This window comes from Alexandromys fortis, unplaced genomic scaffold, assembly GCF_014885135.2.
Source record: "Alexandromys fortis isolate MF-2015 unplaced genomic scaffold, M_Fortis_MF-2015_v1.1 scaffold_3, whole genome shotgun sequence".
NCBI classification, from domain to species: domain Eukaryota; kingdom Metazoa; phylum Chordata; class Mammalia; order Rodentia; family Cricetidae; genus Alexandromys; species Alexandromys fortis.
The window spans coordinates 1,757,130-1,771,186 of record NW_026067909.1 but is presented as its reverse complement, the minus strand read 5'-3'; the positions used below and the strand labels follow the sequence as shown (position 1 = coordinate 1,771,186).

General features: G+C 51.9%; 1 protein-coding gene across 8 annotated transcripts in view; it reads left to right on the top strand.

Moving 5' to 3' along the window:
• The window catches only part of Ctbp2 (C-terminal binding protein 2), a 131,865-nt gene that overhangs the window by 113,012 nt on the left and 4,796 nt on the right, over positions 1–14,057 (top strand). For all 8 annotated transcript variants that reach the window (XM_050137913.1, XM_050137916.1, XM_050137917.1 and 5 more), the window contains 4 exons: positions 6,046–6,200; positions 6,419–6,563; positions 9,156–9,362; positions 13,802–14,016. In XM_050137913.1, coding sequence (XP_049993870.1) covers positions 6,046–6,200; positions 6,419–6,563; positions 9,156–9,362; positions 13,802–14,016 — 722 coding nt within the window. The remainder of the gene's footprint in view (positions 1–6,045; positions 6,201–6,418; positions 6,564–9,155; positions 9,363–13,801; positions 14,017–14,057) is intronic.

Genomic DNA, 14,057 nt, shown 5'->3' with positions numbered 1-14,057 from the left:
TCTGCTCAGTGAGCACAGACTCTGAGGACCAACCTTTCCCCGCTAAGGTAGAAATATAGCGAGGTGCTTTGGTATTCTGTCCAGAAGGCTTGATGTGTCTTCTTGGATTCATCTCTGGCCCAGCCTGGTGTTTAGGTCACTGTTGCAGTGCCTTTGAATGGGGGCTGTGGGCCAGCCCTGTGAGCCCCAGCTGCTCGATCTAGCTCTAGAGTCAGGAGAACTGAATCAAGCCCTTCTCCGTGACCTAGAGAGAATTCAGCATGCCCTTTCGGCTCACTTTCTGCGTTGGAAAAGCAGAACTTGCTTTTAGCATCAGATATGCAGACAATTAGAATGGGGTGGAGGTGGGTCCTGTGTGTATTAGTACAGGGCCACTGTTTCTTGCACGTCCCGGCTTGTGGATGTGCAATTTCACTACTTCACTACAATGTTGAAGAGCTGGGTGTGGGTGTACGTGTCTGCAATCGTAGCACTCTGGGATAGCAAGTGTGAGGCCAACTTGAGCTATACAGCAAATTCCTGCTAGCCTGGGCTATATAGCGAGACCCACTCTCAAAAATCAAGGGATTTTTGTTGTTGTTAACATATATTGAAAACCAGCAATGGAAAAGTGGCTAGGGACTGGTTTATTATTTTCTACCTTTATGCCAGACCCCTGGTCTGGGAAGTGTATTCTGTAAGCAGTCTGATTCCCTTAAGATTGAATGTACTTCACATGGGGATGGGGGCCATGCCTCGGGGGAGGTACCCAGGGGACAGCAGAGGGAGGCACTCTCCATGGGCTTTCCAGCACCCAACCCCTGGAGAAACACAGCCTGGATATCCATAGCTTGACCTCACAGGGGTCACAGCAGCTGAGCAGGCAAAGTGAGTCAGCAGGACCCGCCTTGATTTAGTGCCCAGCCGTGAACAGGAAGTTACCGAGGTCTGGTAGCTAGTTACCAGGAAGCACCCCCTTCTAACTTGAGGTTTGTGCATTTAAGATTTGAAGATTCATCTCTGGCCAAGTCCTGGATTTTACTCTGCAGCTGCGAGCTGGGTGTCACAGCCACATGAGCAAGAGGCTGAGGCAGAGCTGGGTGTCATGGCCACCTGTATAAGAGGCTGAGGCAGCACAGGTTCAGATGTGAGTGACTGTGACGGGGTCTCAGAACAAGGTTGCAGAGAAGCCAACTGATTGAAGTAGGCTCATAGACAAATGTTCCTCCCAGAGGACAGATGAGGGGTCTCCAGGGCCCTGTGTGCCATGCTGGGAAGTGGGAAAGTTTATGACCAAGCATCTAACTCATTAGAGATAACTGAGTCCACACGCCCAATGTCCATCTTCTGTCCTTGGTACTCAAGGACCACCCCGGTGAGGCAGGCCACCAGGGAAATGGGAGATGCAGCCCATCTTAGCAAAAACACCAGCGGAGCCTGTGCCCTTCCTTGGCTGTGCATTTTGACATACCTTCCTTCTTCAGTTTCTGGTAATATTCTTCAGGGACCCACTCCGAGTCTGTGGTCGGCAGAGATGTGCACCGTACTAGCTGGCTTCTCGTGACATGGAGTTCATTAGGAGACATTTCATTTTGGAGATCCCACAGCTGCTGGAGACTGGCAGGTGATAGATCCCCAGTCCCAGATCTGCGCAGGCGAGGCTGTCATGGAAAGAGAAAGTACATGTCATTTTCCTTGTTGAAGCACTCTGGACAAGCTGCAAGAGATGTCTTTCCCGGGGTTCTGGGCGAAGCCAGTTGAAGTAACAGCAGATGCTGGTCTCTTTGCGGAAGCCGGGCAGTTTGAGTTTGTTCTACCGTTGCTGAGCTAGAAACACAACAATGTTCCCACCAGAGTAGGGGACTCTACTTGCAAGTCTGCAAGGCATCACACTCAAACACATGCTGGGTTAGCTGCAGTCACAGGAAGCCCACAGGGCCCACAGCTAATGACCCAGGCATTTGGAGCAGCAATCTGCATGCACCTGGTGACTGATCATGAGGGCCTGGACACTTTTCACTGGAGCTGGAACCCAGTAAGATACAAGATGCGTTAAGCAAAACCAACCTGCTTAGTGGGACATTCTTGTGACCCTCCTAGAGTCTCACCCAGAGAGCGCTGTAGCTCCTGAGTTAAGAAGGCCTCAGCTTCTCCTGGGAAAACCTGGTGACAAGCTAGCTCCTTGGGGCTTATAGAGCAGCAGTGGGCCAGTCCTTTATCTCTGCCTGTTCATGGGGCCTTGCCCCTGCCCTTCCGGGGTGCGTTGGTTAGTGTTTGTTCCCAGCATTATTCTAGAAATACTGGTGACCTCTCAGCCAGTGAGTCTCCATCCTAGGCGTTTTACAGTGTGCCTGTCTCAGAATCCCGCACAGCTTAGTCCTCAGATTTGAGGGGATTATGGGATCTTCTAAGCAGGCTCCCGCCCCGCTGTGCAGCTGTTGTGGTGCCTTATGCAAGTGCTGGTCCTTGCATCCTCCTGGGACTGTCCCCACACAGCCCCGCTTCATTCCAGGCTCACCTTACTTAGTGGTGGGTAAACCTTCATGCTCCTTTTCCTCATTACACGAGGAGTCAAGGTCTCACTAGCGCCTGGCAGGGAAAGCTCAGCAGACCTTGCGGTGCCCTGCGCCCTGGTGCATAGAATCCACAAGGCCTTTGAGCTCGGAGCTGTGCCAACAACTGAGCTTCCTAATCACAGTGGTCTTCTCTGACCTTTCAGAGGGTGTGATGTAAAGTAGTGACTCCTAGCAAGATATCCCGTCTGAATGGTTGCCTTTAAGTTTCTCCCAGGCTTCCCAGCAAGGAGCGGGGTGCTGTTGTCTGTTCCCAGTACCTCTTGCTGCTGTGTGTATCCCTGCACTAGCAGGTTGGAGACGGCTCTACAAGGTGCTTACATGTGTTGGCAGGACAAGAGAGGCATCTTCCTCTCTGCTCAGTCATATGCTGGGTGCTTTAAGGCTAAGCCACATGTTGGAGCTTGTTTGACCCTTGACCCCCACCCTGACCTGGGCCTCAGTTTTGGGTTTTGCATTGTAAAACCCAACCCTTTGGTATACACACTCACGCGTCACATCTTAGTTCTGGTTTCTCATCTGACTTTCTAGAAATGAAGAAACTATGCCGGGCCAGGAGGGTTAGGTCCCACTGGAAAGTGGCCATATAATAGCGGGCACTGCCTCTGTTCCCATAACAATCCTAGTTGTTGCAAGTCTGTGGAGGGGGGGTAGAGGAACTCATAATTATTTTGCATAGTTACTGCACACCTTCTTATCAGGCGTTTCCCCAGTGAGTGGGAGGCTGGCAGCATTGCCAGGCCCTTGCTGGTCTTAGGGTTTGGCTATGTGGAAAAGCCGTGAGCAGTGTCTGGTAACTGGGATCCTAAACTCCATTTTGGAAGGAATTCTCATTGAGTACTGTGCCTTGGGCTTCCTTCCCGAATTCCCCTAGCTACTGAAGGAATGAGCCCTGGTTCCAGGCCAGGGGCCAGCCTGAAGACTGATCCCCTCCTATGAGGGTCATGTGTGTGTCGTGTTAATGTAAATGTTTTACACTGAGATGCACTCGCGCACCTAGAAAGGGTGCATTTTGTCCGAAGTGCTGAAAGAGGCGAGAGAGAGGCCTGCTGAGAGCTGACTGTGTATTGAGACCATCAGGGCTCTAGCTGTGATGTTGTGGTCCCCGATATGCAGCGGGCAGGTTCCCGGCCCCCCTCCTCCAGAGCTGGTCCTCAGCGACCCTGTGCCAGGTTCCATGTCATCACTGCTCCCTGCCCTGCCTCCCCATTCAGCATCCTTCCCTAGCCAACAGGTCTCTGCTGCCCCCACCACTTCCCTTTTTGCCTTGCTATCAGAGGTTTCTCCACTGGGATTCATACCTCAGGCCTTGACTGAGGTGTCCTGGAGGTACTGTGTACCCTCCTCAGCCAAGGAAAAGAACAAAGGATGGGATTCACCAAAGAAAAAGAAAACCAATCAGGAGGGAACTGATCACTAGGCAACCTGGAGTCTGTTACCCGGGTAACAGATAACGTGCTCTGGTAATGTGGATGGACATCTTAAACGGTGGCTCTCAGCCACTCCAGATGTACTGGATGGCTCTAGATCTCTGGCTTGTTCCTGACATCATGTTCCTTGGCAAGGTGGGGTAAATCACTACTTACTTAAAACCCGAACTTCTGGCTCGGTACAATTTAACCACCCTGCTAGCAGCTTCCAAAGCCAAGCTTCTTGGGAGGACTGGGGAGTTCTGTGTGGTCCAATACTGCCAGACCCTCAACCCATGGTTTTGGAATTTGGGCATTTTACCCCCTTTCCTTAGTAAGATCAGGACAAAAACATTCTCTCTGCCCTGGGCTCACTGTCTGTCCTGACTGTGCAGGTATAGTGTGAGGATATCACCACATTCAGTGGCAGTGAAGGTACTGGGGAAAGATGGGCACAGCTCTCGCGAGAGCGTGTCCTTCCTCATTACAGTGTGTAACTAGCTACCTGAGCCTGTGTGATACAAGAGGATTGCCCAGGCCCCTACCAACCAGTTCAGAGACAGCAGAGCTTTGGTTGGGAGGGTTGTTTTGGGGTTTAGTTGCTGTGAAGAAATGTTACTATAAATAACTTGGGAAGGAAAGGGTTTATTTTCGCTCACAACTCTGAGATCACAGTCCATTGCTGACGGAAATCAGGGTGCAGGAACTCACGCAAAAGCCATAGAAGAGTGCCGCTTGCTGGCTTGCTCCCATGTACTGAGCCTGCCTTCCTCATAGCATCTAGGACCACCATCCCAGTGGTGTTCCAGCCTGTAGTGAGCTGGGCCCTCCTCCCAGATCAATCATCAGTCAAGGAAATGCTCAAGAGCAAGGAGGCGGAGCCTGAAAGTGAGCACACTGCAGAAGGCTCCCGTTTTGGGTACATTAATGGTCACGTAAAGGCTGTGTGGGTGTGGCTCCAACAGCCCGTGTTCCCTATAGCATCTGAGAGAGTTCCCCTGGCAGGAACTGCCACAATCTACCATACCTTGGGCAGCCTGTGTGAGAGAGGATGACTGACTAGGAGGAAGGAGATGACAGCCCAGCTTCAAATAACGGCCTGAACTGCCCAAGCCTTAGCACGAGGAGGGAGAGGCAACAGCCCTGGCCAGAGACCTCCTCTGCATGGTGTATGGCCTTTGGTTTGATGTCTCCAAACTATTGAAGCAAGTAACGGTTCTGTTTGTCCTTTGTATCATGTTAAAGCAGTCTTTTGCCTTCTCCCCGCTTCTGTATTGGGGTCTAAACGTGTATGGGAAATTAAACACAGGGCACTCAGAAGTCAAAAGAAAAATTGAGCATTCAGTATTCACTGAGTGGCCCTCCTGATGCTATCCTGTGTCTCCGTGACTCTCTTATCTCTGTTCCACCTACCTAACATTTGTAATTCTCACGCCCCTACCCTGAAATGTACGAACCTGCCGCAGCTAGGGTCACAGCAGAAGTCACCCCAAAAAGGTGGCATACGACATGGCAGCTCACGACACCGTGGGAGTCAGAATCTGCCCTATCTGCTGTATAGACAGTTGAGGAACAGTGCCCGAGCTGGGATCCATCCTGCAGGACCAGCAGACTTCAACAGAGAATCATATGCACTTGGGTACCATAGTGATGGACTAGGACCATCCCTATCCCATTGCCATAATGGCCTGGTGGGGAAGTGACCAACGCGCCTAACTTGTGTTCCTTTTGGAGATTTGTTCTTACGTATTGAGCCATCTCACTGGCCCAGAATTTGACTTACTGGAGCAATTAAAGTGAGCCACACCATTGCTCCTCTGGGTCTTAGAGTGAAGTGAGTTCACATCAGAGCCTTGCACGTCACCCATAGTCATTAAACCTGTGAGCTAGGAACGCCACCACCACCCCTACACCCTATGCCCTTAGCTGGTGATGCTGTGTCGTGTCCTGCCTTAGGCATCACAGTTGGCTCCACCGGGCTTGTGTGCTCTCTGCTTGCCTTGACGTTGACCACTGAGATGGTCAGAGTGTCCCCTCACGTCCTCCCCGCACTGTACTCACCACATTTTTCTCTCTCCGTATAGGTATCCGCCCCCAGATCATGAACGGCCCCCTGCACCCCCGCCCCCTCGTGGCACTGCTGGATGGCAGAGACTGTACTGTGGAAATGCCCATCCTGAAGGACCTGGCCACTGTGGCCTTCTGCGATGCACAGTCCACTCAGGAAATCCATGAGAAGGTGGGTGACACCCCACCCCACCCGGGTCCCTCCAGGCCACTTGATGTCCTTAAACACTGTCATACACAGGAATGCCATGTTTGGAGCTCCTGATGCCCCTAGCCCGCTGTGCCACCCTCGGGCACTTACTCAACCACGTCTCCACCTTATAATTCCGCTCACAGAAGCTCTGTGGGTAGCCAGGGGCTCTGACCCATGACTCCTGTCCCTGCCCACAGGTATTGAATGAGGCCGTGGGTGCCATGATGTACCACACTATCACCCTCACCCGGGAAGACCTGGAGAAGTTCAAGGCTCTGCGAGTGATCGTGCGAATTGGCAGTGGCTATGATAACGTGGACATCAAGGCTGCTGGTGAGCTCGGTGAGTCACAGAGCCGTGCTGGCCACCTGGGAGCCGTGCTCAGTGTCCTAGGCTGCTTCCTGAGGAAGGCTCATGTTTCCACGTTTCCGGCTTTGCCCAGCCTTAGAGATCCAAGCAGGTTCAGGGACTGGAAGATCTTGACAAGATAGCAGACAAGTGAATTCCTCTCACAGAGCAAACCAAAACAAACAGATCATTACCCACCTCCCCGTGCCTGGGGTCTTCCAGAGGAACCACAGTAGGCAGGTAGGGAGCCAAGCAGGAAGTTGGAGTACCTGAATAGCAACAGGGTGTCCCCCCCCTGAGAATTGCTGTACACTATCGGCTGAGGCTGTGCTTAGGGCGTCATTGGGAGAGGCCTCAGAGTCAGGGTATTTGGTCTGTTCCTGAAGTATGCCACCTCTTTATTCATGAGGCTTAGAAATTTGAAATACTTTAGAGGAACTGGAAACCCAAGTGCTGATGGCTCAGAGCAGCCTGGCCTTGGCCTGGTAATGCTCCTAGCATGGGCCTGGGCCTGCCACCGCTGTTGCCTCGCTGCAAGGGCTCCTGGAAATCTTCCTCGGACAGGAAGGCAGGTGTGTGCAATGCCCCACACAGTCCTCTCTGCAGCAGGCCTGAAGCTAGACTTGACAGCTCTGCCCATCGCCCAGGGATATGCCCGCCATGCTGGCTGCTGAGGCAGCCCTGATACGATCTGACTTCCCTTCACAGTCTGAGCCCGCAGCTCTGAGAGAGGTGGGCGCTCGTTTTAGTTTTCAGTTTCTTTTCATTTAGGGCAGCAGTTACGGGCCTGAGCCCCAGGGTAAGAAAGGGGCAAAGGAAGCTGTACCCTGGCAGTACCAGTCTGTCTACGGTGTATTTGTGGGACAGCCTTACAGGGGAAGGTAGACATCTCAGGTAAAGGAAAAGCAGTCAAATTCAGTCCAGGCTTTTCTTAAGGGTCCTGGGTGATGGTGGCTTCCTATGCCCCCAGCCTGGCCAGCCATGTTCATTGCTAGTTGCAGCTCCCCTGAGCCCCTCTTTGGCAGCAAAGAAACTTGGTGTGACAGATTTGAGACCACATACTTGAGTTTAATAATTAAAAAATAAACATGACCCAGTGTGGTGGTGTGCACCTTTAATCCCAGCATGGGGGAGGAAGAGGCAGACGGATCTCTTGAGGTCACCCTGGTCTGCATAACAAGTTTGAGGTTAATCTTAGCTCTTAGTGAGACACTGTCTTTAAAAAGAGAAAAGTCTGGGAGGTAGAAGCAGGTGGGTCTCTGTGAGTTCAAGGCTAGGGCTGTTGCAAAGAGAAACCCTAGAAAACAAACAAACATACAAGCAAAAACAAATATATATATTTGTCAGGAGTAAAGCTGAATTCACGGAGTTAGGAAGACACGGCTGTCTAGCCCATGGCCCCTCACACACAGTTTCTCTCCGTGGTCAGCCCATCTTCTCCAGCCCAAGAAACAGACTGCCTGGGGCCAGAAAGAAAGGAGCCTTTTCTCAGAGTGCTGTGGCCCAGAGCTTTGAAAAGTGCAAACGGGACGTGTGAGCATTGCCTGTCACTGTCGTGGTCCGCTGGGATTGGGTGGCTCCTCAGAAGACAGCTGCTAGAGAATGACCCTTCCTTTATCTCTAAGTATATATGGGCTCCTATCAGTCAGGCAGCAAGGATGACCTGATCATGCTGTCTGTTCTCCTGTGAGGCAGCCACTCGTTGCTGGACCCCAGGGCAGCCATGGTAGTGGGGTGAGACGTAACACCACAGATCTAAGGCTCTTTAGGGGACTATCGATCTCTTCCCTGTCTAGCTGATTATCGTCCTATTCCCCAGTTTTGGAAAGCTAACTGAGCCCGAGGCCACCTTGAAGGTAGCTGCACCTTGCTGTCCAGCTGGCACCTGTAGCAACAGGATGGCCAATGCCTGCCCCACTGCTTAGAGAGCTCCCTGTCTGGTAGATCCAGGCCACTCTTGAGCCTGCTTAGGGCTTTGCATTCTTCTCAGGGCCTCTGCTTACTCCTAAGAACTGGGCCCTCCACTTGGCCCGAAGAGTGGCAGGAAAGCTGCTATCCTTTCTCAGTACCCCCAGTGCCCACACCCCTCCTGACCCCCTCCTGAGGTCTCAGGTTTGTTCTCTGAGGAGTAGAAGGTGGCCTCAGCCGCCCTCAGGCCAAAGGCTCATTAGCAAGTTCTCCTAGTTGCCTCCCTGTTTGCTGCCAGAATCCGATAAACCATGAGCTTTATGGACCGTGGATGACTCTAAAATTGAGGTCCTCCTGCCTCCAGCCTTCAGAGTTAGGGTTAGCGGTGTGTGTCAGCATGTTTGCCTTGTGTGTGTGAACAGTTAATAGTGAGTAGGGTGTTAGTGTTTACGTTAGGGTGTATAAGGTGGACCTCACACCAGGGCTGGAAAGAAGGGGTGTTGGACTGCTGTGAGCTAAGACTTAAACCTAAAAACCGTGTTTGGTCTGGGTGTAGTGACGAGGGCTCCCGAACCCTTGCCCCAGCCCTGGATCCTGGCGTACTTCTGCATTTCTAAGCAGGGGCCTTGGGAATCCCGGGGCTTTGCTCATCTCTGGATCTGGCCATTGCCCTTTCAGGGATCGCTGTTTGCAACATCCCGTCTGCTGCAGTGGAGGAGACAGCCGATTCCACCGTCTGCCACATCCTCAATCTGTATCGGCGGAACACGTGGCTGTACCAAGCTCTACGAGAAGGCACACGGGTACAAAGTGTGGAACAGATCCGTGAGGTTGCCTCAGGAGCTGCTCGCATCCGAGGGGAAACACTGGGCCTCATCGGCTTTGGTATGTGCCTCTTGAGACGGATGTGATGTGTGCGGGGAGGGGTGGGCGGCAGAGGTCGAGAAGAATCAGAGAACTTGCCAGAGGTGAGATCTGGGCCTGTTCTACAAGAGTGTGTCTGTTGCTGGCCCGTGGCACAGCAGGAGTGCACCCTCCACTGTCCCGGGGAAGGTGTGCACTTGGGAAACCTTGAGGCAGAGGAAGGGTTTGGCTGTATACTGTGTCACTCACTAGTGGTTGAGCCGGCAACCTGGGTCATAGGTCCTGAAGGCTCTCGAATGCAGATGCCACCTCACAGCAGTAACGTGAAGTCACTTAAAGATTCAAGCCTGAGGGTAATGCCGGGCTGTGGGCTTAGAAATCTCTTGTGAGAATGGGACACGACGTGATCTTTCCAACCTGGTCGTTGCCATGGAGATACCTGAGCAGAGGCCCTGGGAGTCTCCAGCAAGTGTGGTAAGGGACCAAGGAAAGTTTAAGCGGTGATAGACACGGGCTTAGGAGGGAGACAGGAGCCACTGCTGTTACCCACACTGGCTCCAATAGGACCCCTAGCTGGTTGCCACCACTTAACTAATGCCATCACCTTCAGGGCACTGTGGCTTCTCTGCCTCCATTTCTGGCTCTGTAACTAGAGCATGAGGTGGGAACAGGGGATACATGGTTGCTGCCTTTTTAGACTCAAAGGCCCCATGAGGAGCACACGGGATAGTTTGATTCTGGCTTCCAGAAAATTTCCCAGTTTGTGTCACCTTTAGCTCAGAGCTGGCTGAGTGAGGGTCGGGGCTTCGGAGAGGCGGTTTGGAAAGAGCAAGAATTTGTTGGGTGACTCCAGGGTTGCTCATTGTGCTGCAGACCACCCCCCCACCCCCACCCCACCCCGCCTCTGGGGCAGGCAGAGTCTGAGTTCAAGCCATCAGATGCTGGGGTGTTTTCACCTGGTGTTCCACTTCAGAAATGCAGGCACCGTGTATGAACACTACAACACCCTCTGCTAGTACCCGCCTGTGCTTCTTGGGACCCGGGATAGTCTCTGATCAGGCAGCCAACAGGTGGGAAGCGCCCCCCCCCCCCATTCTAGGGTCTTCAGATAGGCCCATCGCATGCACTTCCTACTTGAATGCAGTTGGCTGAGTGCTGTGTTTATGCTTTCCCGTGCCCTCCTACTGGCTCCCCTGCCTTCAGGGCTCCTGTAGTCTCTTTGGCTGCCTGCACAAGTCTAAGGCTGCTTGCCCATCCCCCCACCTCCCCAACTGTAGTGGACAGACAGGAGGAAGGCTGTTTGCTGCTTACCAGAGCTGCCGCCAGCCTGGTGAGGACCAAGAACATCCATCCTCCTTAGCTCTGTTGAAAAGCAGCAGGGGAACCCGAAGCTGGGACTGAACAGAGGGCTCTTAGGCTGCTTAATTACCACATTGAAAAAAATTGTTAAGATATTTGTCTATCACTGGTTGCTTTTGATTTTAATTTAGCATACAAGGGTTTAGGTATGGCATTGAAAGAAAAGTGATTTATTAAAGTCCGGAACGTTTCACACCGTGTCACTTTTGCACAGGGGCCACACTGGTCTACGTGAACTATTGTTTTATATGTGGCCTGTGCCCTTGGGTCTTCATCTCCGGGGACTGGGATGTTGGTGGCGTTTTAGGCGGAAGCGCTCTGGGCCAGGGTAGAAGGCAGTGAGAAGTTGTGTGTGATTGACGAACACACTCCCACCAAGAATGGCTGAGGCAGCGTGGTGTGTTAGGATCTGAGTTGCTGCTCCAGGCACCTCTGCCACCTTCTGTGGCCCTGGACCGTCACAGGCTTCGGATCCCAGTATATCAGAGGCTGCACTCCCAGTTAGAAGGACTCGTTTATCCAATTGGGTATGGGCCATGTGATGGGGTCCTCAATCCCTGTCAAGGATGTCACTGAATCCCTGTCGTTGCCATGCTCCTTGCCTCCTCCTACTGTCCCGTCCTGCTTGCTCCTCTGCCACAGATAGACGTGGCTAGACCAGCTCCTGGTCAGCCGTGTCCTCCGTGACATTAAGGGAGATGACATTGACACCACAGCTGTCCCTCTCTGTCAGAGTGGCCTCGTTAGAGCACACATCACAGAGAGAAAGAGAAGGCTTCCAGACTAAACATAAACGTGCATCTTCCCTTCTAACCTTCCTCATTTTCAAAACATTTTATTATGTGGGTGTGTACCTCCCACAGAGTATACTTCACCCACTGAGCTGTCCCACCAAACCCTGCCCACACATCTGAATGGGTTTTGTTGTTTTTGATTCTGGTTTTCTTATTTTTTTGTTTTTTTGTTTTTGTTTTTCAAGACAGGGTTTCATTGTAGCTTTGGGGCCTGTCCTGGAACTAGCTCTTCTAAAGTAGGCTAGCCTTGAACTCACACAGATCCACCTGCCTCTGCCTCCTAATGTGTGTTCTACCAGCCAGCTTGGTTTTAGGTTCTGAGAAAGGGTTTCTCTGTTTAGCTTTGGAGCCTACTCTGAACTTGTTCTGTAGCTGGCCTTGAACTCACAGAGCTCCACCTGCCTCTGCTGGGATTAAAGGTGTGTACCCTGAACCAGACTTGAACAGGGTTTTAGATAAGTTATACTTTGTAGTCTGCCTAGTTGAATTCCAATCCAACATCCCTCAAACCATTTTGTTTCTGAGAAGAAGAAAACTGTCATAAAACAGGAAGTGCTGCTGGGATCAGTGACTAGAGCCATTTGAGGTTCGGAGTCCTTTCCTGTCCTGCTGTCCTTTATAATACGGAGAGTCCTGGACCCCTGCTGGGGCTGGGCTTCAGAGTCCATCAGGCCTTAGGGCAATGGTGTTTAGACCATCGTACCCCGTAAAGGCAATCCAGCAGACTCTAGGCTAGAAACATTTACATTCACATTCTGAGAGTATCAAGGAAGGACAGGCATGTTCAGAAGCCTGCGACACAAACAGACGTGAGAGAAATAACAGGACCGGGAGCGTATTGGTGGTGTCTGGACCCGAGGAAAGGGCACGACATCCATTAGAACATTCTAACTGGGTATTGGTTTGAAAATGTCCATGGTACTGAAGGCTCAACAGCTAAGGGTGTGTGCTGCTCCTTGAGGAGAGGGCCCAGGTGTGGTTCCCAGCACTGACACTGGGCAGCTCACGATACCTCTTAACTCCAGCTCCAGGGAGGCTTTTCTCATTTGAGGCTCCCTCCCCCTTCAGATAACTCCAGCCTGTATCAAGTTGCCATGAGACTAGCCAGCACAAGTGACCCACTCCACTGCTGCCGCTGTCCTTGGTGGTTCTCCCATGGTATTGGCATCTCCAGAACGCTGGGGTCTTCTGCTGCAGCTGGGCTTTCATCAACAGTCTCCTGTAGTCTCGCTTCATGGTGCCAAACCTCAACTTCTCTGCATGACCCCTTCAGCCCATGAGCCTTCACCTGCCCGAGGCTGCACCTTCAGCAGTGGCCTCTCACAGTGCCAAGTCTAAAAAGCCCCGGCCACTTCTAGAACACGGCTTCTGTGTGCTGGCTCGTAGGAAACACTTCCCAGATTTCACCTTCAGGATGCTGTCTCAACCACCTCTCACTTCTTAGCTGTAGGTAACCAGCATCAGTTTTCCCGGCAAAGCAAAGGTTTCACTTCAGTGATCTCTTGTTCATCACAGCTGACTTCATTCCAAATAGCAAACAGCCCTGACAAAGCCAGGTCTCGGTCATCTGCACTGCTCTCAGAGATCCCCCTGCCTCAGGTGCACATGACCACTGCCAGGCTCCTCGCTCTCAACATTCTTATCTCCCAAGCTCCTACAAAATGGCTCACTGAGTTCTTAACAGTCGATGGTTTTTCTAACCCAAACTTTCAAAGTCCATCCACAGTCCTCCCCAAAACAATATGGTCAGGTGTGCCGCAATAGTCCCGTACTGTCCTGGTACCAACCTGTCCTAGTTAGGATTCCCGTTGCTGTGACAACACCACGACCAAAAAGCAAGTTGGGGAGTAAAGATAGGGCTTAGACTTCTGACCGTGCTCATCATCAGCGGAAGTCAGGGCAGGAGGCAGGGGATGATTCGGGGCTATGAAGTCATGTTGCTTACTGGCATCTCACCCTGGACTACCTGCCCAGGGATGGGGACCACCCACAATGTGCTGGGTCCTCCTCCATCCATCACTAATGAAGAAAATACCTTACGGCTGGATCTTAATGGAGGCACTTTCTCAATTGAAAATGTTCCCTCCCTTCAGATAACTCTAGCTTGTGTCAAGTTAACATAAGACCAGCCAGAACAGATAGACATATAATTTAAAAAATAGTATTTTTTTAAAAGCCACCTTGGCACGGAAACTTGGTAGCACTTGCCCAGCAAGGACGATAATATCTCAGGTCACTGGGTAGAGTAGAGGGACAGCACACAGGATCTGCAGGCCTTACTCAACCAAATATTCTGTTTCCGCACAGGTCGCACGGGGCAGGCAGTTGCTGTTCGAGCCAAGGCCTTTGGATTCAGCGTCATATTTTATGACCCCTACTTACAGGATGGGATAGAGCGGTCTCTGGGCGTGCAAAGGGTCTACACCCTGCAGGACTTGCTGTATCAGAGCGACTGTGTCTCCCTGCACTGCAACCTGAATGAGCATAACCACCACCTCATCAATGACTTCACTATTAAGCAGGTAACCAGAAAGCAGACTTGTCGGACCCAGCTTCACCTGCC